General features: G+C 38.1%; 1 protein-coding gene across 3 annotated transcripts in view; it reads left to right on the forward strand.

The window, feature by feature from the left end:
* YLPM1 (YLP motif containing 1) overlaps nucleotides 1-27,391 on the forward strand; it is a 68,405-nt gene that overhangs the window by 28,547 nt on the left and 12,467 nt on the right. For 2 of the 3 annotated variants that reach the window (XR_005018678.1, XM_036842445.1), the window contains exons 5-17: nucleotides 4,370-6,481; nucleotides 9,119-9,239; nucleotides 14,650-15,070; nucleotides 15,185-15,277; nucleotides 16,476-16,671; nucleotides 17,148-17,266; nucleotides 18,173-18,327; nucleotides 21,641-21,703; nucleotides 21,985-22,104; nucleotides 22,321-22,497; nucleotides 22,585-22,668; nucleotides 22,957-23,040; nucleotides 25,338-25,418. Coding sequence is in view for 2 of the 3 variants with exons in the window: in XM_036842445.1 (XP_036698340.1) it covers nucleotides 4,370-6,481; nucleotides 9,119-9,239; nucleotides 14,650-15,070; nucleotides 15,185-15,277; nucleotides 16,476-16,671; nucleotides 17,148-17,266; nucleotides 18,173-18,327; nucleotides 21,641-21,703; nucleotides 21,985-22,104; nucleotides 22,321-22,497; nucleotides 22,585-22,668; nucleotides 22,957-23,040; nucleotides 25,338-25,418 (3,826 nt within the window). In the remaining variant the exon portion in view is untranslated. The remainder of the gene's footprint in view (nucleotides 1-4,369; nucleotides 6,482-9,118; nucleotides 9,240-14,649; nucleotides 15,071-15,184; nucleotides 15,278-16,475; nucleotides 16,672-17,147; nucleotides 17,267-18,172; nucleotides 18,328-21,640; nucleotides 21,704-21,984; nucleotides 22,105-22,320; nucleotides 22,498-22,584; nucleotides 22,669-22,956; nucleotides 23,041-25,337; nucleotides 25,419-27,391) is intronic. The other variant, XM_036842446.1, reaches the window with a different exon arrangement.

Raw genomic sequence — 27,391 nt, forward strand, 5'->3', positions numbered from 1 at the left:
TCATTGCTGCACACGGGCTTTCTCTAGTTGCGGTGAGCGGAGGCTACTCTTCATTGCAGTGCGGCAGCTTCTCATTGTGGTGGCTTCTCTTGTTGCAGAGCATGGGCTCTAGGCACACGGGCTTCAGTAGGTGTGGCATGTGGACTGAGTAGTTGTGGCGCATGGGCTTAGTTGCTCCACAGCATGTGGAATCTTTCCGGACCAGGGCTTGAACCTGTGTCCCCTGTATTGGCAGGTGGATTCTTAACGACTGCACCACCAGGGAGACCCCTCATCCTTTTTTATATATAGCAAATTGTTGTCAATTTACTGATACAGTATCTTTAAGAATGTCTCTGAGGATACTAACTTGAGAGTTGTTTTTTTTTTTTTAAGGTCTCTTCTGTTTGTTTTTTTTTTGCATTATGTCTGTTTCCTCCAGATCCATGTTCTGTTTATCTTTGGTCTCTTCTTTTCATTTTGGAGACATTTCTCAAATATATTGTGATCTCTGGTTGTCCATTTATATTTAAGAGTGGGAGACACTGAAGCTGATTGGGAGCTCTGTGTGTATGTGGGGGGCTAACCGATTGTCAGACTTTGCTTTAGGTGATAGGGCAGAAAACTGTGCTAACGCTATGGGACCCTCAAATTCATGCATTTAGAGACATTCAAGACCAGGGAGGGCTTCCGTGGTGGTGCAGTGGTTGAGAATCCGCCTGCCAATACAGGGGACACGGGTTCGAGCCCTGGTCTGGGAAGATCCCACATGCCGCGGAGCAACTGGGCCCGTGAGCCACAACTACTGAGCCTGCGCATCTGGAGCCTGTGCTCCACAACAAGAGAGACCGCGATAGTGAGAGGCCCGCGCACTGCGATGAAGAGTGGCCCCCACTCACCACAACTGGAGAAAGCCCTCGCACAGAAACGAAGACCCAACACAGCCAAAAAATAAATTAATTAATTAAAAAAAAAAAGACCAGGGAAAAGCTGATCAGTGGTTCTGAATATAGATTTTAATTTACATAATTTTATCCCCAAGTCTTACTTGTCTTTCCCCAGCATCCCTGGATTCTGAGAATCCTGATCCTCTCTGGGTTTCTCTGGGCAAGCCAGCCCCATTTTGATTGTATCCCTCTCTGCTACCAGCACTCTAAACTGCGGCTTCTTCCTGCTCCATATGTTACCACTCATGTTTGTTCTTTGTCTTCCAGAATTTAAAAACAAAATTCTCATCTACTGGTAGCCCCTTCTCTCTGTTTATAGTGAGTTTATTTATTTTTATTTCTATTTATTTATTTTTTTAATGTTATTTATTTATTTCTGCATTGGGTTTTCGTTGCTGCGCGCAGGCTTTCTCTAGTTGCCGCGAGCAGGGGCTACTCTTCGTTGCAGTGCACGGGCTTCTTATTGCGGTGGCTTCCCTTGTTGCGGAGCACCGGCTCTAGGCACGCAGACTTCAGTAGTTGTGGCTCTTGGGCTCTAGAGCACAGGCTCAGTAGTTGTGGCGCACGGGCTTAGTCGCTCCGCGGCATGAGTTTATGTATTTTTTAATTCCTTGCGATGACTCTATATAGTGTCGACTTGGGTGGGCTGAAGTACATTTTCCAGCCATGTTTCTTTCTTTCTTCTATGTTTCTTATTAGGGTGGGTCACAGGGGAGATTTTTGTGTCTAATATGAAACATTTATCCCTGGACAACCAGAAATTTTCTAATCCTTTCCCCAGAAAAGATTATGAAGCCCCTTTTTTGTCTTTGGGGAAATCTTCATTCTCCCTAGCTGGTTTACATCCCCTCTTTGATATTCTGTAACTTAAATTCTGAGATATAAAGCTAGCTAGTATTAATACATCTTATGTTAGATGATAAGGAAGAAAAATCAATTAAAAGATATTTGACTAATAAATATATATTTAAACCTTTAATATCAAACGTTAAGGAAGAAATATTCATAACTATCACAGCCCTTATTTCAGCAACTGGTCATGTAATTACAGTTGGTATTTATAACTGCCTTCTTCCTCTACTTAATCCATATTCCCTTTGCTGTCAGTGAGCACCTCAGCTGGTCTTGGTTCCTTGCCTGGTGGAGTGACCCAAACCTTCATTTTTGAAAGGTCTGAGCTATTCTCAACCCTGCCTGAATTGAGTTATTGTAGTTTTCTGTTGACTTTAATCACAGGACATGGAAGTACTAAGGGGTGTCCTAGAGGATCTCCTCCGTTCCAGACATACTCCTCACCCTCACTGTGTAGAAATAACCCAATTTCCCCTTGAACGACAGGATTAATCCCCCCCCCGCCACAGCCAGTACAGTAACTCCCTTTTTTGCTTGTTGATTCAGAACCCAAAGTGGCCAGATGGCAGTCTGAACTGGAGTTTAATAGAGTCATTGTTGTGTCCCCTGATAGAAGCATTCTCCCTTTGAAACTAAGACTTCTAGATTACCAAAGACTGATGTCACAGGGATAGGAAGTTAATATTTTGCTGAAACCGAATTTATTACTCTCATTTATTTCCCTAACAAATGAAAGAAAAACCCTTTTATTTCTCATTAGAGGCATGAAAGGCATGACCATCACCGAAGCCAAAAACCTTGGAACCATCCTAAATTCTTCCTTTTCCATTATTTTAATCCCACCTGTTAGAAAATTTATCAGCTTTACTTTCCTTCACATCTCTCACTTTTATCTCCTCCTTTACATCCTCATATCAATCACTGCCTTAGAACAGACTTCACCTTCACTTACTCAAATTGTAGAGACAATCTACAATTAGCTTTTCCCACTTATCCATCTACTACTTTTCTGCTAGAGAAATCTTTTAAAAATCACGTCATATTTAGTGGCTCTACGTGCTTAAGGTAATTTCCAACTTCTTACCCAGCTGAATTAATTCATCTGTTGTAACAGAGATCCAAAGTCACATGGCTTTAACAAGTTAGAAGTTTATTCTCTCTCAGGACTTATATGGTGGCTCTCCAGTATCAAGAATCCAGGTTCCTTCTGATTTGTTACTTTACCATCTCTTAGTATGTTGCCCTTATCTACATGGTTCAGGATGCCTCACCACCATGTCACAGCCAGCATGAAAAAGAAAATGGTGAAGAGAAGGATGTGTTCTTCCCTTTAAGTTTACAACCTGGAAGGATGTGTAAATCATTTTCACTCTCAGCTCATTGGCCAGAACATGGCTAAAAGTTCCAGCTGCAAGAGACTTTGGGAAAGAGAGTCTTTAGTCTGGCTATCCTTATGTCTAGCTAATAATGGAGAGGCTCAATTACTGTAGAAAAAGGGGGAATGAATTTTGGAGGTGTACCAGTAGTCCATGCCACCGAGGTATACAAGGTCTTCTGGAGATTGACCCTTGCCTGGCTCTACCTTATCTCTTAGTGTGCTGCTTTTCCACTCCTTCTCCTTTCCTAGGTGTCCTAGACTTTGTTTCCTCTTTCAGCCATGCTAAACTGTTTGCCAAACATGCTATGCTGGTTATGTTTCTCTGCCTTTCCTCATAATGCTTCTTTAGCCTGAGATGTCCTTGCCACCCACTCCCGTCATCTCCAATACTCTGTTAACCTGATCTCTGAGAATTTGTTTTTCAAGAGTTAACTTAAGCATCTTTTATTATATAAAGCCTTTATTGGAGAGCACCACCTTCACCCTGGTAGAACTGACCATTCTCTCCTCTGTTGCCCTTATTATTTGCAGATAGACTAGTCATTTTACCTTTTGGCAGTTATTTACACTTAGATTCTTTCTCTTCCATTGTAAACCCTTTGAGGGCAAAGAAGACATTTTATTCATGTATCCCTTGGATGTAGCATAGTGCCTGACAGAGGATATACACTAAATATTTACCAAATACGCAAGTGGGTCCATAGCAAAAATATATCTGTCCAGATTTTTAAATGTCAGGGCATGCTTTTAAGACATAGCTGGCTGCTGTTTTTTAAACTTTTGTCAATTAGTCAAGATGATAATGTTAGCTCCAACAGTATCTATAATCATCCTATATTATCTTGTTAATTGTTTCATATTTAGTTTTTAGTTATAATTTAACTCTAAAAGTACTTTCAGAATTAGCTACGGGACTTTTTTTTCTGTTTGAAATGAGTGGACTTTTCTGTCTACTAAGGCACAATATTTATAATTGCTTTTTAACAATTCAGTATATCAGTGACTTGCTGCAGGAGATTTGTCCTGAGACCTTCTGAGCTCTGCCACCTTAACATACTGGTTCTAAGATATAGATATCTCAGGGTTTGTTTAATGACTAAGAGTCATTTTTGTAAACAGATACTAAGGCAAGATTGCCTTAAATATTTTTACATGGAGAATTTTTTTTTTTCTGCATTACTGTCTTGAGTAATATCTTTTGTTTTACTTGTAGATTTGATGGTCCTCGAAGATTTGAGGATTTAGGGTCAAGGTGTGAAGGACCGAGACCCAAAGGGCCTCGTTTTGAAGGAAATCGCCCCGATGGGCCAAGACCCAGATATGAAGGTCACCCAACAGAGGGCGCTAAAAGCAAATGGGGAGTGATTCCCCGGGGGCCAGCATCTCAGTTCTATATTACCCCCAATACATCCCTCAGTCCTCGACAGAGTGGACCACAGTGGAAAGGCCCCAAACCAGCTTTTGGACAGCAACATCAGCAGCAAGCTAAGTCACAAGCAGAACCAGGAAACAAAGAACCATTAGCAGACACCAGTAGTAACCAGCAGAAGAATTTTAAAATGCAATCAGCTGCATTTTCCATTGCTGCAGATGTAAAGGATGCCAAGGCGGCTCAGTCAAATGAGAATCTAAGCGACTCTCAGCAAGAGCCACCTAAAAGCGAAGTCTCGGAAGGGCCCATAGAGCCTTCTAATTGGGACCAGAATTCTCAAAGTATGGAGACTCAAATGGACAAAGCCCAAGCTGTTACTCAGCCTGTACCCCTTGCAAATAAACCTGTACCTTCTCAATCTACTTTTCCCTCAAAAACAGGGGGGATGGAGGGAGGAACAGCAGTAGCAACATCATCATCACTAACTGCAGATAATGATTTTAAACCTTTGGGTATTGGTCTGCCCCATTCAGAAAACAACCAAGATAAAGGGCTGCCTCGGCCAGATAACAGAGATAATAGGTTAGAAGGCAATCGAGGCAGCAGCTCATCTTACAGAGGTCCTGGGCAAGGCAGAATGGAAGACACACGGGATAAAGGACTAGTAAATAGAGGTAGAGGCCAGGCAATCAGCCGTGGCCCAGGGTTGGTCAAGCAAGAAGACTTTCGTGATAAAATGATGGGTAGAAGAGAAGACAGTCGAGAGAAGATGAGTAGAGGAGAAGGCAGCCGGGACAGAGGGTTGGTGAGGCCAGGAAGCAGTCGGGAGAAAATGCCAGGTGGTCTGCAAGGCAGCCAGGAGAGGGGTAGAGCTGGCAGCCGAGAAAGGGGACCACCTCGGAGGGCTGGCAGCCAGGAGAGAGGACCCCCTCGAAGACCTGGGAGTAGAGAGAGAGTACCACCCCGAAGAGCTGGGAGCAGGGAGAGGGGACCACCTCGAGGGCCTGGCAGTCGGGAAAGGGGTCTGGGAAGACCAGATTTTGGTCGTGACAGAGGTCCATTTAGACCAGAACCAGGAGATGGTGGGGAAAAAATGTATTCATATCACCGAGATGAGCCTCCTAGGGCAACATGGAACCATGGAGAAGAGAGGGGGCATGAAGAGTTCCCATTAGATGGTAGAAATGCTCCAGTGGAACGAGAAAGACTTGATGATTGGGATAGAGAGAGATACTGGAGAGAATGTGAACATGACTATCAAGATGATACACTAGATTCATATAACAGAGAGGACAGGTTTTCGGCACCATCTCGATCTCATGATGGAGATAGACGAGGCCCTTGGTGGGATGATTGGGAGAGAGATCAGGATATGGATGAGGACTACAGCAGGGAAATGGACAGGGACTTGGACAGGGACGTGGATCGGATCGGAAGACCTATGGATATGTATGATAGAAATTTGGATAATGAGTGGGACAGAGATTATGGGAGACCACTGGATGAACAAGAATCACAGTTCCGTGAACGAGATATTCCATCTATTCCACCTTTACCACCCCTCCCACCTCTTCCACCTGTGGATAGATATCGGGATGATAGATGGAGAGAAGAAAGAAATCGAGACCATGGGTATGATCGAGATTTCCGTGATAGGGGTGAGTTGAGGATCCGAGAGTACCCAGAAAGAGGAGATACATGGCGGGAAAAGCGAGATTATATTCCTGACAGAATGGACTGGGAAAGAGAACGATTGTCAGACAGATGGTACCCATCTGATGTGGATAGACATTCCCCCATGGCGGAACATATGCCCTCCTCACATCATTCTTCTGAAATGATGGGGTCGGATGCAAACTTAGACTCTGACCAAGGCCTTGGAGGGGTAATGGTTCTCAGTCAGAGGCAGCATGAAATCATTTTGAAAGCTGCACAAGAACTGAAAATGCTTCGGTAAGTTAACTACTTAAGATCATTTCTTTTAGTCAAAACCGCATTCAGACTGTTCTTTTTAAAATGATGTGTTATATTTGAATGGAATCATTTTTGTTCAAGTTCTTACCACATGATTTTAATTTTAATTTCTAGTCATTGAGTGCTGTTTTAGGGTAGGATGGATATTTAGGAACTGTATTAATTATAAACTTATGTCCTGAAATATGAAAATTTGATAGCCATTCTTGGCTTTTGTAGATATGTTGCCGACATGCCATGCCTGTGATTGTTTCAAGTTCAAACTTCAACTTTCCAGTGCTCTGGATTTCACAGAGCTCATATGTAAAATCCCTTTTTTCCCCTGAGGCAGTTTGTTCTTTGGTATTAGATCTGATAGACTTCATATTCACTAATCTTTGGTATAACTTTGGAAAGTGCTGGAAGGATTTATATTTTTCTCTGTTGAAGCTAAGAATGGTTTACCTGGAAGCAGCCTCAGATTTATCTAACTATTGATTCTTTCTTTTTGGGATGTATTATCTTTCATTATAACTAGAAGCAGTATCTCTACTTGAGGATGTTACTTGTTTCTACATAATCAGATATTTTCTTTGTGAGATGGAGAATAGAATTTGGATTTCTTGATTTACAATCACCCAACTATGTATAGGTATCTACATAATGCTTCCCATTAGTAGCAGTAATAATAAAAGCTAACATTTATTGCATGCTTACTATGTACCAGGAACTGTACTAAGTGCTTTGTATGTATTAATTCATGTAATCCTTATACCAACTATATCCTGAGATGAGAATTTAGGAGTCACTGACAGATTGCAATGAGAAATTACTTTTTGAGTAATCTCTTAGGAATTAGCAATGTTTTGTGAAAATAAATTAATGGTTAGTTTTTGATATATTCCAATGTATTGTGTTTTTTTTTCATTTTTCAATTCTGGTCTACATTTGTGGATTATGCCAATTGAAATTATAACTGAAGCTTTATGACTAAAAAAGTATAATGAGGAAAAATACCTGTAAGTAAAGATCAAAGATCAGGTGCCTCAGGAAACAAAACAGATTTCTGTGGTCTATAGAAGATACACGCTAAGAGATTTGACTTTTCCAGATTACTCCTGAAGATAGTAGTAAATGTGGAAAGTATGCTATAGAACATTTAGCTATTCTCTGTTCACTTTTAAATTATGGACACCTTTAATTTAACACCTACTGTGTGCTGGCACTGTGCTGATAATTTAGCATGTATTATCTCAATCCTCCTATCTCAAATCCTTACCGCAAAGGCCTGCAAAGATAAGTAATAGTATTCCCACTTCACCAAAGACACTAAGGCTCAGAGAGTACCACTTGGCTACTAGAATTGGTAAACCTAGAATTTGAACCCAGTCGGTCCAACTCTAAAATCTGTTGTTTATGGAGAGCACCAAGCTGATTGGTGTTACTAAGCTGCCAAGGTTTCTTTCCTTTCCTTTTTGAAATTTCCTTTTCACCCGTTATTGCTTTGTATAGAAATGCTGGATACAAGGTGCCTCATCATCCTTTTTTTAAAGCTCTTTCTAGGCCACATAATAAAACAAAATATGTGAAGTGATGGGTAAGAGTGGTCATAGTTAAATACAAGTCACTCACGTTGTATTGGGAAAGTCATAGTATGATTTACATGAGGCAGAAAATAATCTTTTTTTATACTTGACCCTTACTTTGTGTCCATTTGGGTCATTACACTTTACAAAATGGTAGGGAGAAAATTGTAAAAGGTCTGAAGAGGTTGTGGTAGATGTTGTATGTGTTTACTGTGGGCATTGTAAGGAAAAGTGAAGGGAATTTGACCAGCGATTTAAAGAAAAACTGGAAGAGTTACGTAACTACTCTTTAGGAGTATGAAGCGTTGTTTTAAAGGTTTAGACTGACGACTGTTCTCACTGTATACAGCAGGGGCTATAAACTAAAATGCCCACAAGAACCACACAGGTAACTAAAATGAGTGAAAGCGGGCCAGTGTAACTCTACTGGGTTTGGTGAGGACTGTGGCAAACTGCTTCATCTAAAGCAGGCAGCCACTACTCCACTGAGCTGATTGTTGGCATGTGGGAATGTAGGCCCAGTGTCTGCAGATCTCTTTAAAATTTGAATTTATATGGAAAAATATGTTATTTTGCTTTGTAAGTAATGGCAGCTAGCTCAGATTTTAAAACTAATATGGAAGCTAAATTTTAAAAAACCTTTTTATATATTCATATATATCCAAAGACATTGATATTTGGCCCATGTGCCACCATTTTGCAACCTCTTATCTAAAGACTATTGAACAAAGAAAAAAATAGCAAGAGAGATTTTTGTTGGATGAAAGAAAAACATGACAAGTAGGTGAGATATTAAAATAGACTAAAGAGGCAGGTTCTAGAATCGGTCCTTGAAGATCTTCAATAATTTATCATTATTTTATAGGTCGTAGATGACTGATCAGTTAGCTCATAAAGGCAAGAGAGTATTACCCTGGAGATGCTTAATGGGCACTGTAGAGGGTTTGAAAAAAGGTTTTAGTTTCCTTTTTTGTTCTTCAATATTAATTATAGTTATTTAGCAATGGAGAACACATGCCTTATGTACAATGGCAATTTTATTTGTTTACAGAGAACAGAAAGAACAGCTTCAAAAGATGAAAGACTATGGGTCTGAGCCACAGATGCCTGACCATCTACCACCCCAGGATTCAAGATTGCAGAATACATCTTCAAGACCTGGAATGTATCCGGTATGGGAAAATATGTGCCCAGAAAATGAAATGGTTCTTACTTTGTATGTTTGTATGTCGTTTGATTTTTTTTTTTTATATTACAATAAGTATAAATTTCCTCTATAAAAAATGTAAATTTTGGAAAAGTAAAAAGCTAATGGTAATGGACCTTTGAAAATATTATGAGTATGGTCGAAAGTGTGACAGAAATGCTTTTTCCCCCAGGGTTTGATAAGTACACCAAGCACACCGGAACTATATATATGGCTTGGTGTTCACAAAATTGTAGAATTTTCTTGGTAATCCTTTTTGTTCAAATAGTCCTGTTTTCCATTTGGACAGTGCAGGGACTACCTGTGAGCCCTGCTCATGTGAGCTTCGTAGTCTCCCTGCCTCTTCAGGCTACTAGTCCTTAGCTAGGGAAGGGGTTGAACATCGTGCCCCAGTTCAGGCAGTGAAGCTACGTTAAAGACTTGTGTGATTAAGCTCTCCCCTTGTTTTGCTTTCATTTTGTTGTTGTTGTTGTTTTACCTTTAAGCCAGTGATGGGCTTTAAAAACGTTATCATGCAAATATAAGTGAGAGAGAGAAAAAAAACACTACTGAACCATTTCATCAGATTAACTCTTCATTTCTCAACGTTCCCTTCCATCCTAATCTAACACACAACACTCAGACGTAATTGTTGATGTCAGCAACCACCATGATGTTGACTCCCCAAATCATATCTCTTGGCCTGTGTATGCATCCATCTGCCTACAGGGTTTCTCTCTGGGTGTGTCTCCTGCCAAACTCAACATATTTAAAATGGAGCTCATTACCATCCTCCATGAAAACTTGTTCTTTCTCCTCATTATCACCTAGTCACCCGAACTTGAAACCTGAAGTCAGCCGTAACTCTTTTCTCTGTCCTAACCTGCTGTGTTCAGTCATTCTGTTGATTAATTTTACTATCTTTTTAATATTGTTCAAGTATTCTATCCTCCACTTCCCTACAACCTCAGTTCCAGCCTTTGTCAGTTCTTGCCTAGATTATTTCAGAAACACCCTAATTCATCTCTCTCCATCTCATTCCCCTCTATTCCATTCTTCATTCTGCTTCCAGAGTGATTATTTTTAAAATATTTTTTGAATCAAATTTTGAGTTATAATTTACATATGTTTGAAGCCCACAGTTTGAGTTTTGACAAATGTATACCAAAAGATAAAAAAATTTCCATTGCCCCCAAAAGTTCTCTCATGCCACTTTGTAGTTAGGACTCCCCTACGCTCTACTTTAGGCAGCAATGATGTGACTGCTGGCCAAAATAGACATTTTATGTCTTTTTTTTTTTTTTTTTTGGCTGCGTTGGGTCTTCGTTGCTGTGCACGGGCTTTTTCTAGTTGTGGCGAGTGGGGGCTACTCTTCGTTGCGGTGCACAGGTTTCTCACTGCGGTGGCTTCTCCTGTTGCGGAACACAGGCTGTAGTCATGCAGTCTTAAGTAGTTGCAGCACGCGGGCTCAGCAGTTGCGGCACGCGGGCTTCAGTAGTTGTGGCACGTGGGCTCAGTAGTTGTGGCGTCGGGTCCTAGGGTGCATGGGCCCTAGGGCACAGGCTCAGTCGTTGTGGCTCATGGGCTTAGTTGCTCTGTGGCATGTGGGATCTTCCCAGACCAGGGGTTGAACCCACGTCCCCTGCATTGGCAGGTGGATTTTTAACCACTTCACCACCAGAGAAGTCTCCAAAATGGACATTTTAAAACATAAATCTCACCATGTTGTACCTTGGCTTTAGAACGCTTCAGTATTCTTGTGTTCCTTTCAGGATAAAATCTAGATTCTTTTGCCTGGCCTTTTATGTTCTTCCTGAGCTGGCCCAAGCTCTGCTTACCATTACTTGCTACTCCCTCTCTTTACTTTCCCTCCACATAGAGCTTCTGACAATTCTGTGAGTGTGACTGGCCCTTACTTCTCCATGCCTTTGCATATGCATGTTGTTCTCTAAACCTAGAGTTTCTTTTTTTTTCTCTTCGTATCCTCTCCTCCAACTAGTTAATTCTTGTTTATTTTTTAGAACTCATCTCTGTATCTTCTCTTCCACTTGTGTAAGACAATTGCTCTCGCATGTACGCCTGTAACATCTTATGGGCCTCTGTCAGAACCCTTATCATACTGTATTTGGATTGTCTGTTTTCTTGTCTGTCTTGCCTTCTGTCTTGTCTTGCCTTCTCTCTTATCTTGCCTGTCCTTCATAAGGATAGGAACTACATCTTTTATCTTTGACTCTCTTAGCAAATAGTAGAAGCTCTAGATTATAGATCCACATTTCTGCTTTATTCACTTGATAAATCAATCATAAACATTTTAACATATTGCTACGTGCTTTTTATTTTTGATGCACAATTAAAACTATTCCATTTAACAAAGTTAAATCTTTGTTTCTAATCTTTTATTAATACAATGTTAATAAATGTCTTTGTATCAAATTCTTATTTTTTTTAGTTTTAATATTTTTTTATTGAAGTATAGTTGATTTACAATGTTGTGTTAATTTCTGTACAGCAAAGTGATTCAGTTATACGTATATACACATTTTTAATATTCTTTTCCATTGTGGTTTATCCCAGGATATTGAATACAGTTCTTTGTGCTATACAGTAGGACCTTGTTGTTTACCCATTCTATAGATAAAAGCTTACATCTGCATTCTTTATTTTCTACAAACCACTATGCATTATGCTTCAAATTCTTATTTTAGATAACTTCTTAAAAGTACTTTTAAACTCCTATAGTGGTATACTTTAGTTAAAGAACAAGTACATTTTTAATGATTCCTATAGTATAGCCAACAGCTCTCTAAAATAGTTATATAACAACTATACTATAGCCTAGCAAGCATCAGCTACTTAATATTTTTGGAAGATTTAATATTTTAATAAAATGTTTTAAAATGTTTGGTAATGGGACGTCCCTGGTGGTCCAGTGGTCACGACTCTGCGCTCCCAGTGCCAGGGGCCCAGGTTTGATCCTTGGTCAGGGAACTAGATCCCTCATGCTGCAACTAAAGATCCCGCACACAGCAACGAAGATCCCGAGTGCGGCAACGAAGATCCTGCGTGCCGCAACTAAGACCTGGTGCAGCCAAATAAATAAATATTTTTAAAAAAAATAAAATGTTTGGTAGTTTTGATAATTAGTGAACATGAATATTTTCTGATAATTGTTAATTACATTTCTTATAAAAATCCTGTTTTATCTATTTGACTCTTAAGGTTTTTCTTACTAATTTATGTGATCCTTAGTATGGTACAGATATTAATCCTTTCTCATGTAAATACTGTAGGAGTGTTCTGTTTTTCACAAATGTATGTATTGCTTTCACTATGTAATATGAAAAAAACACTTTTTATTTGTAGACATAGTCCAGAATCCTTATGATATCTAAAGCATGTCTGGATAGCTGTGCTCCAGACGCAGTAGCTTTGTCATGCATAGGCATTTCCCTAACAAAGTTTAAAGTGCCGTAACCTAAAGTTTACCTTACATCATTTACCTAATAGTCATTTGTCTTTAACTCCAGCCTATAGTGGCCTCTTGTTAAATAATATTTCTTACGTTATTAGCCAAAATGTAATTTTGTTACTCAAAAAGTTTAACACGCAGCCTGTGTATGAATAAATATATAAGTAATGTGTATTGTTGGCTTTCCAAGGTCTAAAGTAACTGTCAATTTGTTTGTCAATAGAACAAACCAGAAACATAGAACTAAGAGAAGTGGGTAAAGAGTGTTCGAATCAGAGATTAAAATTATCTCTGATTGCAAAGATTAAAATAAAATTTGACAATTGGGTTTTAACATTAAGTAAATAGAACCTATCTACCAAGAGATTCTACTGTTTCCTTAATATACATTTCTGTTGACATTTGGTGGTTGTCAGAGAGATTACTAAATGTCCCATTTGGTATCTTTGTTTTGTTGTTTCCCGATTCTGATGTTGTGTGTTGGTACCAGCCTTGCCACAAACTACTATTGTCAGTCAGACAATTAGATAGAAGTGAGGGAGCTAGCTAGAGTTTGTTTCTCTCACTGGAAATTCACTATTTTTGTGGAGGAGATAGGTTACCATAGTGGGGAGATAGTTTATAGCAGAGATTCTTAACCAGGTGGTGAACATCAGAATTACAGAAGTTTTGTTTATTTTAAACTAATGCCAGGACCTCACTCACAGAAATTCAGTAGGTTTGAGGTGGGCCTGGGATATTTGTATCAAATTGGCTAGCACCCTAATTTTTCTGGAAGGAGAAGAAAAAGAGGGTGGTTCATTGCAGGGAAGGGAGGAGGTGATAGTGTTGAGGGCATTTTTTTTTTTCCTTTTTTAAACCAACCTAAGGTATTTGAGGTATAATTTACATCATCTAATTTGCCCATTTTAAGTTTGTAATTCAGTGATTTTTAGTAAATTTACTGAGTTGTCCAACCATCGCCATAATCCAGTTGTAGAACATTTTCATCACCCCAGTAAGATCCCTTGTGCCAATTTGCAGTTAATCCTCATTCCTACCCAAGTCCCAGGCAACAGCTAATCCACTTTCTGTCCCTATAGATTTGCCTTTTTGGGCATTTAATTTAAGTGGAATCATACAATATGTGGTCTTTTGTGTCTGGCTTCTTTCACTTAGCATAATGTTTTCAAGGTTCATCCATGTTATAGCATGAATCAGTACTTCATTTCTTTTTATTGCCAAGTAACAATCTGTTGTATGGCTATACCATATTTTGTTTATCCATTCACCAGTTGATGGACATTTGGGTTATCGAATAATGCTGTTGTGAATATTTGTGTGCAGGTCTTTGGGGGGGCATGTTTTTTCTTGGTTAGAGACCTAGGAATGGAACTGCTGAATTATTTGGTAAATTGAAGTTTAACTTTTTGACAAATTGTTAGACCATTTTCCAAAGTGGAAATTTTACATTCTTACTAGCAGTCTAAGAGTCTTTGTGTTTCTCTACATCCTTGCCATCATTTGTTATTGTCTGTTTTATCAATTATAGCCATTCTACTGGGTATGAAATGGTACCTCATTGTGGTTTTAATTTGCATTTCCCTCATGACTAATGATGTCGAGCATATTTTCATGGGCTTATTGGCCATTCATATGTTTTCTTTGGAAAACTATATGCAAATCTTTTGCCCATATTTTTTTTGACTATTTGTCTTATAACAGATTTTTATATTCTGAATACAAGTCCTTTATCAGATAGGTGATATGCACGTATTTTCTCCCTAATGGTGTATTTTAAATTTAAAGTACAAAAAGTTTTGAATTTTGAGTAAGTTCAGTATATCAAATTTTTCTTCAATGGATTGAGAACCAGATTTTAATTTCTACTGATACATGAAAACATGATGGTATGCTCATTCATTAAGCCATTTACTCTTTTTTCCAGCCTCCAGGGTCCTATAGACCACCCCCTCCTATGGGTAAACCACCAGGTTCAATTGTAAGACCCTCTGCTCCACCAGCAAGATCATCTGTTCCTGTGACCAGGCCGCCTATCCCAATACCGCCACCGCCACCCCCTCCTCCTCCGCCGCCACCTCCTCCTCCGGTGTTAAAGCCACAGACTTCAGCTATGGAACAGGAACGCTGGGATGAAGATTCTTTCTATGGCCTCTGGGATACAAATGATGAACAAGGACTGAATTCGGAATTTAAACCTGAAGCTGCAACGATTCCATCTGCTCCAGTGTTACCACCCCCACCTGTTCACCCTTCAATCCCTCCTCCTGGCCCGGTGCCTATGGGTATGCCACCAATGTCCAAACCACCACCAGTGCAGCAGACTGTCGATTATGGCCATGGCCGAGGTGAGTGAAAGTGGCAAATTTGTATTTGGGATTCTAAAGGAATTGTTAGCTTCAGCTTTGGCTTCCTTAAGCTTCACTCTTAACAGTGTTTTTATCCCTGATTTTGTTTACCAGACATATCCACTAATAAAGTTGAACAGATACCCTATGGAGAAAGAATAACTCTACGTCCAGATCCACTACCTGAAAGATCAACTTTTGAAACAGGTAGGAGTCCCAGAGAGATCAGTATTTTTAAACCTTTTAGGACCCAATTATCATATGATTTCCCTTTTGGTAAGATTATCTGGGCCTCCCTTTTTTTTTTTTTTTCCAGTGTTCAGAAATAAAGTTTTTGTGTTTTTTTGTTTTAATTTATTAATTTATTTATTTTTGGCTGCATTGGGTCTTCGTTGCTGCATGCGGGCTTTCTCTAGTTGTGGCGAGCAGGGGCTACTCTTCGTTGTGGTGCGCGGGCTTCCTATTGCATTGGCTTCTCTTGTTGTGGAGCACGGGCTCTAGTCGCACAGGCTTCAGTAGCTGTGGCACGTGGGCTCAGTAGTTGTGGCTCGTGGGCTCTAGAGCACAGGCTCAGTAGTTGTGGTGCACAGGCTTAGTTGCTCTGCGGCATGTGAGATCTTTCCGGACCAGGGCTCGAACCCGTGTCCCCTGCATTGGTGGGCGGATTCTTAACCACTGTGCCACCAGGGAAGTCCCAGAAATAAAGTTTTAATGGAACACAGACACACTCCCATTAGCTATTGTTTACAACTGCTTTTATGCTAACAAACCAGAGCTGGGGTAGTTGCGACAAAGACTGTATGTCCTATAAAACATTGACTGTCTGTCCCTTTACAGAAGTTTGTTAATCCCTGTTCTAGACACTGGGAATTCAACATGAGAAAAATAAAAGTTTCTGTGCTTATGAAATTACATTCTAATGGGAAAAACAAACGAATAAATGAACAAGATCGTTTCAGACCTTTGAATGTATTATAAAGACAATGAAACATTTGATGTGATGGATAGTGAAGGTGGTTAATTTAGACAGAGTGGTCAAAGGAGGCCCCTGTGACAGTGAAGCTGAGAGCTGAATGACAAGGAGTCAACCATGAAGCATCTGCAAACAGATGGTCCCAGTCAGAGGGAACAGCAGGTGGTAGGTCTCAGGAACAGGAAAGTGTGGTTGCATCACAAAGAGATGGGGAAAGTAGTAGGAGGTGAGATCAGAGAGGGAACTAGGGTTAGGCAGGGGCCAGCTCACAGAGGGCCTCTTCGAATGTGGGCCTCCCTTTAATATAGCTAAAAGATTTATAAGTTGAATTTAGGGCAACAATTTATACTAGTTCTAAATTTAGATGTGTACATTTCTGCTTTTATTTCAGAAAAAAAGGGATATAGTTCTTATTTTATATTGTTTTTATAGAGCATGTAGGCCAACGAGATCGTTATGATAGAGACAGAGATCGTGAGCCTTATTTTGATCGTCAAAGTAATGTCATGGCAGATCATCGAGATTTCAAAAGGGATCGGGAGACACATAGAGATCGAGACCGGGATCGTGGTGTTATTGACTATGACCGGGATCGATTTGACAGAGAACGCCGACCTCGAGATGACAGGTATGCTATGAGAAATATCATTGCCAGGTGTGCAAATTACCATATACTTAAGTTCAGCAAAAGTCAGTGTAGTTAAAGGAAATTTAGTAAATGATGTATTTTTCTCATGCATGTGTGTGTATAATTTGGAGAGGGAAGAGTACCAATTTTCAGGAAACTAGGTGGTTGAGTTTTGTGAGCTTGAATTCGAGAGTTAAATGGGAGATGGAGATAGCCAGAAAGGAAAGGAAAGAGTATTGTTAACAAAGTTGTAATCATTGCTTAGTTAATAGGCAAACAATTTATTTTTGCAATTTGTGAGCTCTGTGGATGTGTGTATGCAAGGCAGATCTAAATGGGAAAGCAAAATGAAAATATAAGTATTGACTATGTATAGTAAGTACCCATAGAAAAAATTGGGCAGATAATGGTGTTGCATTATAAGAGACCTCCGTATATTTTTTGTTTACCAAAGCACTTACTGTTAAACCTTCTAGGACTCAGTCATATCGAGACAAAAAAGACCATTCCTCATCCAGAAGAGGGGGATTTGATAGGCCATCCTATGATCGGAAGTCTGACCGACCAGCGTATGAAGGACCGTCCATGTTTGGAGGTAGATTAGTGCCTTATTGACTATAAAGATGCTGAGAACTGAAAACAACATGAGATGCTTTCCATTGTAGTTATGGATTTAAACTTTCAGAGTAAAATGCACTCACAGATTTCTCAGAGGTGACAACATTATCACCAAAAATAGCCATGTAATTGATGAAATAAAATGTAAATTTCTCTTTTTATATTATTAAAGAAATTTTGGAAGCTAGAAACAAAGTCGCTTATAATCCCACCACCTACCATACCACAACTATTGTAATTTTGTATATTTCCTGTCATTCTCTCTTCACACACATATTAATGAAGTTGTAATCAAAGTATAAATACAGTTTCTTTGTTGTGCTCGTTCCCATTGATATTGTGTACTATATACATTTTTCCATACGTAAACCTATTAACAGCTCTATGATAGTCCATCAAGTGGATGAGATATATGACTCTTATTTTTGGACGTTTAGGTTGCTTTTAGTTTTTCACTGTTATAAATTACACTTAAACTAGAAATTCACACCTACTTACACAAACAAGCTTTCCTAAGCTGGTGACTCGTTCTCAAAATTGTAAAGCAGAAGTTACATACAGACGGACTATAAATCATACTCAGGACTATTCAGGAGTACATGTTATTCTTCTATATTCTGTTGCTTAACTTTTTTCCTAAGTTTAATACAAACAAGGATGAATTCAGTATTTTTCAGAACATTCTTTTTGCCTGAAATCATACCTAAATCTTTTCATTTTCTTGATTTCAATAGATTTACATTATCTTAAACTATCTCTAATTAAGGATAAAAGTAAGCCCCCAAATCACCATAAGTTATATTACCTTAGGAGGAGTGGAGAGAGTTAAAATTTTAAATAATTACTGTATAAATAGTAATTTGTTCAACTGCTGGAATCCTAGGAGAACGAAGAACTTACCCAGAGGAGCGAATGCCCCTGCCAGCTCCTTCACTAAGCCACCAGCCACCTCCAGCTCCGCGGGTCGAGAAGAAACCTGAATCTAAGAATGTGGATGATATTTTGAAACCACCTGGCCGAGAGAGCAGACCTGAGAGAGTAAGTCTTATGTAAATGACTAGTTTTCTTGCAAATTAGAAGCTGATAAGAAATGTTTTTAGTATCCTGAACAGAATTTCTGTACTTTTCTGTGACGTAGTATTTTTTTTTAATTTTTAAGAAAATTTTAATTTATTTTATTAAAGTATAGTTGATTTGCAATGTTGTGTTAACTTCTACTGTATAGCAAAGTGATTCAGCTACATAGATACATACATTCTTTTTCATTTTGGTTTAATCACAAGATATTGAATATATATAGTTCCCTGTGCTATACAGTAGGACCTTGTTGTTTATCCATTCTGTATATAATAATTTGCATGTGCTAATCCCAAACTCCCAGTCCATCCCCCCCACCCTCCCCCTTGGCAACCACAAATCTGTTCTCTGTGTCTGTGAGTCTGTTTCTGTGTCGTAGTTAAGTTCATTTGTGCCATACTTTAGATTCCACATATAAGTGATATCATGGTATTTGTCTTTCTCTTTCTGACTTATTTCACTTAGTGTGATAATCTCTAGGTCCATCCATGTTGCTGCAAATGGCATTATTTCATTCTTTTTATGGCTGAGTAGTATTCCATTGTGTATATGTACCACATCTTCTTTATCCATTCATCTGTTGATGGACATTTAGGTTGTTTCCACGTGTGACGTAGTATTAATATCAGATTCAAGGCATCTTACCATCTCCAAATCATCATAAAATCTCATAAACTGCCTACCCTATAGAATCTAAGAAATTAGAGCTTAATTGCTTGGCAGAAAAAAATGTTGAAAGTTTTAGAAAATAATTCATAAGAACTCAATTAATTGCAATTTGAAGAAGGGAAAAGAGGATTTGGTTTTATGGTATGTGGAGCTAAAAGAGGGAGAATTAGGAGACTTGATTAGTTTAGACATATTTTCCTCCATATGTATACATTCTTTTTGTTTTTTTTTTAAACATGTAGCTTATTATTCTTTTTTTTTTAATATTTATTTATTTATTTATTTATGGCTGTGTTGGGTCTTCGTTTATGTGCGAGGACTTTCTCTAGTTGTGGCAAGTGGAGGCCACTCTTCATCGCAGTGCACGGGCCTCTCACTATCGCGGCCTCTCTTGTTGCGGAGCACAGGCTCCAGACGTGCAGGCTCAGTAGTTGTGGCTCACGGGCCCAGCCGCTCTGTGGCATGTGGGATCTTCCCAGACCAGGGCTCTAACCCGTGTCCCCTGCATCAGCAGTCAGATTCTCAACCACTGCGCCACCAGGGAAGCCCCCTACATTCTTAAATTTATCTTTTATTGCAAAATAATTAGATTCCATTTAAATAAAATGGTACGGGAGATTTCCATCAGAAGTTTGACTCTGTATATGTATGTATGTCACTGTTTTAAAGTCTATTTCATATATTATTAGTATAGTTACTCCAGCTTTCCTGTGGCTGTTGATATATCTTTTTCCATCCTTTTAATTTCAATCTGTTTGTGTCTTTCAATGACACAAATAAAGTATGTTTCCTATAGACAGCATATAGTTGGATCATTTTTTTTATGCAGTCTGATAATTTTTGCCTTTTAATTGGATTGTTTAAATCCATTCACGTGTAATGTTATTATTGATATAGATGGCTTAAGTTCCCTGGTGGTCTAGTGGTTAGGATTCTGTGCTTTGACTGCCGTAGCCTGAGTTCAATTCCTGGTCGGGGAACTGAGATCCCGGAAGCCACACGGTGCCGCCAAAAAAAAATAAAAGGAAGGTATAGATGGCTTAATTCCATTCTTGGATTGTTCAGTTGTATTGAAATACAATTGATTTTTTCGTATTGATCGTATATCCTTCAACATTGCTGAACTCATTTATTGGTTCTAATAGATTTTTAATGGATTCCTTAGGGTTTTTCCCATATATAAGATCATGTAATCTGCAGATGGAGATGGTTTTACTTCTTACTTTACAATGTGTATGCCTTTTTTCTTTTTCTTGCCTCATTGCTCTGGCTAGACCTCCAGTACAGTGTTGAATAGATGTGGTGAGAGTGGACATACTTGTTTTATTCCTGATCTTAGAAAGAAAACTTTCAGTCTTTCACCATAAGTACAATGTTAGTTGTGGGTTTTCATTAGATGTCCTTTATCAAGTTCAGGAGGTTCCCTTCCATTCCTAGTTTGTTGAATGTTTTTATCATGAAAGGATGTTGGATTTTGTTAAATGCTTTTTCTGCACTGAGATTTTTTTGTTTTTTATCGTATTGATATAATGTATTACATTAACTGATTTTCAGATATTAATTTGAATCTCTGGGATAAACCCTACTTGGTCATGTTGTGTACTTCTTTTAATATGTTGCTAGATTCAATATGGTAGTATTTTGTTGAGAATTTTTGTATCCATAATCCTAAGAGATATCTGTAATTTTCTTGTGATGTCTTTGTCTGGTTTTGGTATCAGATTATATGCTTGGTTTGAAATGCTGGCCTCATAAAATAAGTTGGGAATTGTTCCTTCCTCTTCTATTTTTTGGAAGAGTTTGTGAAGAGTTGGTATTCTTCTTTAAAGGTTTGTTAGGATTCGGTGAAGAAGCCATCTGGGCCTGGGCTTTTCTTTTTTGGCAGTTTTTGGACTACTAATTAAATCTCTTCACTTGTCATAGGTCTACTCAGGTTATCTATTTCTTCTTGAGTCAGTTTCAGTAGGCTGTGTCTTTCTAGGAATTTGTCCATTTCTTTTAAGTTATCTACTTTGTTGGTATACAGTTGTTCATAGTATAACCCTTTTAAAATTTCAGTAAGGTTGGCAGTCATGTCCCCTCTTTTTTTCTGATTCTAGTAACTTGAATTTTCTCTCTTTTTTCTTAGTCTAGCTAAAGGTTTGTCAATTTTGTTGCTCTTTTCAAAGAGCTAGCTTTTGGTTCCATTGATTTTTCTTTGTTTTTCAGTTCTCTATTTTATTAACTTCTGGTCTAATATTACTATTTCCTTCCTTCTGCTTGCTTTCAGTTTAGTTTGTTCTTCCACTGTCTTATGTTGTGTCTTCATTTTTGTTTATCTCAAAGTATTTTCTGATTTTTCTTTTGACTTCTTCTTTGACCCATTGGTTATTTAGGAGTATGGTGTTTACTTTCTACATACTTGTGCATTTCCCAAATTTTTAATTTTACTCCATTGTGGTCAGAGACATGCTTTGTATTATTCCTGTGCTCTCAAATGTATTAAGGTTTGTTTCATGGCCTATCATATGGTCTGTCCTGGAGAATGATAGGTCATTGTTAACTCTAAGATCTCACTGTGAAAAAAAATCTTCTCTGGGTGATTTTTTTTTTCGTTGTGTTTCAGATTGTTGTTATAATGAGAGGATTGCCTGGCAGTGGAAAGACACATGTTGCGAAACTTATTCGAGTGAGTATGGGAAAGTGAAAGAATCAGTTGCTTTTGTTAGCCACTTGCCTTCTTAGCAAGTAACATGATATTGATACAGATATTTCCCATTTGATCCATTCTAGTTGGCCCATCTGGTAGATGCTATCTCATAAATTTTGATCTGCTTAGGCTACTTTGCCCCTGCTTGATTTGAAACTACAAGAAGATTGCGTGGTATTTAGCCATAAGAAAAACTTTGTGCACGTTTATTAATTTATTCCATAAATTCTCTTTAACTTTCTTGAATATATGATTCTTAGGATAAGGAGGTAGAATTTGGAGGACCTGCACCCAGAGTTCTAAGCCTGGATGATTACTTCATCGCTGAAGTGGAAAAAGAAGAAAAAGATCCAGATTCTGGAAAGAAAGTGAAAAAAAAGGTATGGTATATTCCTCTCAGATTACATCCTGATTCATAAATAGCATTGAAAGGAAAACATGTTCAGAGAGAAATGTGGCTTTTTTGAACACGAACTTTAGTACTCAGGTGTGAAGGAAAGACTAGAAAGTTGTCTCTATCCAAATGCTAACGAGGGAAGAGATTTAAGATGATTCTTTGCTTTTGCTAACTCCATATCTCTTTTGGGGCATCTCAGGTAATGGAATATGAATATGAAGCTGAGATGGAGGAAACCTACCGCACCAGCATGTTCAAAACTTTCAAAAAGACTCTGGATGATGGCTTTTTCCCTTTCATCATCCTGGATGCCATCAATGACAGAGTTAGACATTTTGACCAGTTTTGGAGTGCAGCAAAAACCAAGGGATTTGAGGTATAGATATAAAAGAACTTTAGAGTACTTTGTGTTATCATGTAAGTGCTGCATTTGTTTGCCTAATCATTATTCATTCTTTCTTAGGTGTATTTGGCTGAAATGAGTGCAGATAACCAGACTTGTAGCAAGAGGAATATTCATGGAAGAAAGCTTAAAGAAATAAATAAGGTGATTTTTCTGAAGCACAGAGGGTGTAATATTCTAAACTTCATTTTGCCTGTTTCATCACTGTTGTCTGGAAATTCTTATTTATCCCCTTTACTTTCAAAATATATTTTCTACCTGCTTTAGTAAATGTTTCTTAACCTTTGTATCTAAGGGTACGAGGTGTCCTAGCTCTTCCTGGAACTAGCCTGTTAGACTTCACAGTATTAGTTAAATTTGTCTTGGATATTCTCTTGGTCTTTCTTTGAGTAGTTTCCAGAGATAACTTGACCTCCTGAATCTCTCAATTAGATGGCCGATCACTGGGAAACTGCACCTCGTCATATGATGCGTCTGGACATTCGTTCTTTGCTGCAGGATGCTGCTATTGAAGAGGTGAGCATTCTTTGGCTCGAAAGCAGTGCAAAAGCGACCTTTTTTTCCATCTTTTTTTACTTTGAAAAAAATTTAAATTACAGAAAATTGCACGTATAGTATTGTATTGGCCAGAAAGTTCGTTTGGGTTTTTCCATAATGGAAAAAACGAACAAACTTTTTGGCCAACCCAATATAAGAACACCTGCATGACTTTCGTTGAGATTCACCAATTGTTAATATTTTGTCTCATTTTTCTCTATTTAGATTTCCTCTATTTCTTCTTCCTCCTCTTCTTACTACTACTACTACTGCTACTACTACTACTATTATTCCTCTTACTGTGGAACCATTTGAGAGTTAAAATGCAGACCTCATAAACCCTTTAGCCCTAAATATTTCAGTAGATATCTCCCAAGAACAAGGGCATTCTCTTACAAAACTAGAAGGCTCAATTATCAAATTTAAGAAATTTAACATTGATAAGATACTAAGTTAGGTAATATAAATTTCCTGAATTCTTTCATATACAGTCCATATTCATATTTCACCAGTTGTTCCCATACTGTGCTTTATAAGAATTTCTTAAAATCCAGGATCCAGTCCTTTAATACAAAAAATGGTTTTTCAGCTATGTCATTGTCATGAAAGACAAAAAATTTTTGAAGAGTATCGGCCACTTAGCTGTTTTGTAGAATGCCCCTCAATTTGGGTTTGTCATGATTAGCTTTAGGTTAAACATTAGCAGGAATGCTACATAAGTGGCATTGTGTTCTCAGTGCATCATATCAGGGGTCCTATGATGTCGTCTTATTTCATTATTGGTGATTTAAGTGTTGATCACTTGGTTCAGGTGATATCCATCAAATTTTTCTGCATTTTTCTCTTCCTAATAAGTAATCTGTAGGGAGATACTTTGAAACTGTTAATATCCTGTTCCCCGACAGATTTTCACAGATTGCGAATTCTTGTCTAAATCAATTACTAGTTTGAAATAAATAAATCTTTATTATGGAAAAGGAGAGATTTTTCTCTTTTAATCAGTTATATACTTCTGTTTTATTTGACCTCTTCCTGTGAATGAGAGTTATCTGTACTCAGTGTTGTCACTGTATTTTTATGTGTTTTTACCTCCCATGCCACTCCTCAACCCATTTCCTCTGGCTTCTGCCCCAGCCATTCTCTAGAGACTCTCTCACCAAAGATTTCCATGGCAATGGACAATTCTCACTTCTTTTGCTTAATTTTGCAGCCACATATGACATGGTTGACCATGTCCACCTTCTTGAAACCATTTTTCTCTTGGCTTCTGTGAGTCTACCTTCTCCTGGTTTTCCTCTTGCATCTCTGGCCATCCCTTTTCAGTCTCCTTTGCTGGCTTCTCTTGCTACCCAGTCCTTAAATGCTGGAGTTCTTTAGGGCTCTATCCTAGGCTCTATTTTCAATCTGCACATTCTGTATAGATAATCAGGCTTTTTGGTACCTTGGATTGCCACTTACATGCCCTTAATATTAAATTGTAAAGGCTGGAATGCATTTTATCAATATCTTAACAGTAATTATATCTGTGTGGAGGGGTAGGGGTGATTTTTATAATTCTACCATTATTTTCCGAATTCTCTACCAAAAAATATGTATTATCTTAGTACACCTCAAACTCAACCTATTCAATATGTAATTCATCCAAACCTGTTCCTCTTCTCACATTCTCTATTTTAGTAATTAGATCCATCAATCCACTTGGTTGCTGAAACCCTGACTCTCTACTCTCCATTATCTTTGACTTTACTTTCCCCTTGTACCAGTGTTTAATTCTATCCCTCCACCATATAGTCAGCCTACAAGTTTTGTCAGTTTTACCTTATAAATACTTCTCTAATTTATCTACTCTTTATTTGCATTGCTACTATTCTGGGCCAAGCTATTATCATCTGACTTTTCACTATACCCTTTCTTACATTTTGAAATTTGAATCATACCTGTTTTACTTGATTGAAAAAATACTTGCTAAAGGTTTTAAAAAGAAATCCTAGTAATCCATTGTCATTCAAAACAGATAACCATCAATTTAGATCATTATACTCAACTTCATAGAGAATTACAAAGATGGATATCCCAGGAAAATGAAAAGCAGGAATATCATCCTGTCTGTCAGTTCTGTTTCAAAGTTTAGGGTGTTAGAAATTACTTAGCATGTAACAGCAAGTCTGTGTGTGTTGCTCTGGGCAACTGTGCTCATTTCATATCTCAGTGAGGGACTCAACATTTTCCTAAATGTTAACTCAGTCTTTTTGTGTGTGATTATTGTGGTATTGTAGGTGGAGATGGAAGATTTTGATGCAAATATTGAAGAACAGAAGGATGAAAAGAAAGATGCAGAGGAAGAGGAAAGCGAACTGGTAGGAGACAGAACAACCACTTTGAACAAAGTGTCTCTTTATTAAAATTCTTAAGGGTTTAAATTCAGCTCTGTGATCAGATGACTATTGTTGATATGCACCTTAATGGTAAAAGTTTCCATAATCATCTTCAAGGAGACTTTTGGATACTTTTTATTTTTCCCCTGACCAAAGGAAAAGAACCCTCTACTGTGTTGTTACAAGAAAATTTTTAGAATGCTAAGAAACTTACCCTTGTACTCACTCATCTATTTGTGGGTGGCTCTAGGGGAATACACTTTTTAAGAAAATCGATTACATTTGAAAGGGTATTCTTACATTCCAGCAAATATGTGGTACAGCCTACCCAATGTATGCATAATTGTCTCTTCTTTGCTATAAGAGCTCAAAATTGATTTTCTATAAACTGAGGCAGAAGAACTTATTGAATGAGGAGGCAGAGGGTTGCCACTGACTGCTGGATTTGTTCTTCCGCATTTTATCCTATTAAGTGATGGGGAAAATGATTTGACTGTGTAGGCAATGCATTTTGCTTAGGCTGATTAAAGGCTTACGTAGTGTGAATTCAAAGTTCCCGTGTACCTACTGTAAATGCTTTTGATCACACCTCTGTAGTGATGTCTGCCTTACCCTGTCATTCAAGAATATGCGACCTATAGACTTAACGTTATTTTCAGTGTTTGCTAATGGGGTACAGAGATGAGCAGTGCCTTGGAATAGTGTTGCTTTTTAAATTCAAAATATTATTTGTTTTATTTAATACTTCAGCCCTTGCTAAAGCTGCTTTTCATATTCTTCTGAAAATGTGCAAAGCGAGAACCCTGATTCCTAACCCCTAGAGAATACATTCTCTCTAAGGAGTGGTCCCATCAACCCATGTGTGTTATAGAGGACTCTGAATAGAAACTGTGTGTTTGCATAGAGATGGTGTCAATTTCTACATTCCTAGATTTCATATGTGGATTAAAAAATAAGCTTTAAAGTTAATGGCATTTGAGTCTCCTATGTTTTTTTTTTTCTTTAAACAAAGTATTTTTATTAATTAGGTTGTATTTTGACATACATGATCTAAGATGTAGGCAGGAAATTCACTTAAAGGTCCACGCTGTCCTGCAATATGGCTAATGACCAGTTTAGCTACTTGCAGCGTGCGTACTAGCAATCAGTCATGTGAGAAGTCTCTAATGTTAGCTTTCTGAAGCTCTGTCTTCCTTTTGTGGAGATTTCAGTTCAGCATATGGTTCATAACATCTGACTTGCTTAGGTGTAGGTCAAAACTTGGAACTTTTAATTGAATGTACTATTATTTTTAAAAGTGAAACACACTGTAATACTCTATTTTTTCATCAGAAACATGGCAGTGAAGCCTTAGAACTCTACCCTGCTGAACTATCTCTTTTATTTCCAAGTAGCCTAATATTTCAAACAGTGAGAAGATGATTTTAAGTTTTAAGGAAGAAAAGGGTGGTTCCAGCAGGGGGAAATTAATGTACTCATTTTGCTTATCTTTATGTTATAAAACTTCTCTTAACCTTTTTTCAAAATGCAGAATCAAGATCTTCTACTATTGGGTTCTATTCCAAGAGTAAAAGATTCTTGGAGAATTGACCCTTGGAAAGGGTTAAGAGCAAGTCTTGTGTCATTCAGACCATTTTAATGGAATTTTCACTGAACTTTACATTTTCTACTCTGTACTGATTACTATAGCTGGGTGAAATCCAAACTTTTCTTGGTTAAGAGACTCCTTTGGGGGGATCATTGGTATGATATTTTGTCTTCTTTAGTGCTTCATTGAACCTCATAGATCTGACTCAGAATTTATAAATATATTATTCTAGTGATGTTTAAGGTTTTCAGATGATTTTTTGAGATACAACTGTACAAATTCCATCAGTACTAAACTTTTAGCACCATCATTTCAGCCTTTGTCTTGGTTTGTTCTAAACATGTATTTGGAAAGGATGGTATAATTT

Source organism: Balaenoptera musculus, chromosome 2 (assembly GCF_009873245.2).
Source record: "Balaenoptera musculus isolate JJ_BM4_2016_0621 chromosome 2, mBalMus1.pri.v3, whole genome shotgun sequence".
NCBI lineage: Eukaryota > Metazoa > Chordata > Mammalia > Artiodactyla > Balaenopteridae > Balaenoptera > Balaenoptera musculus.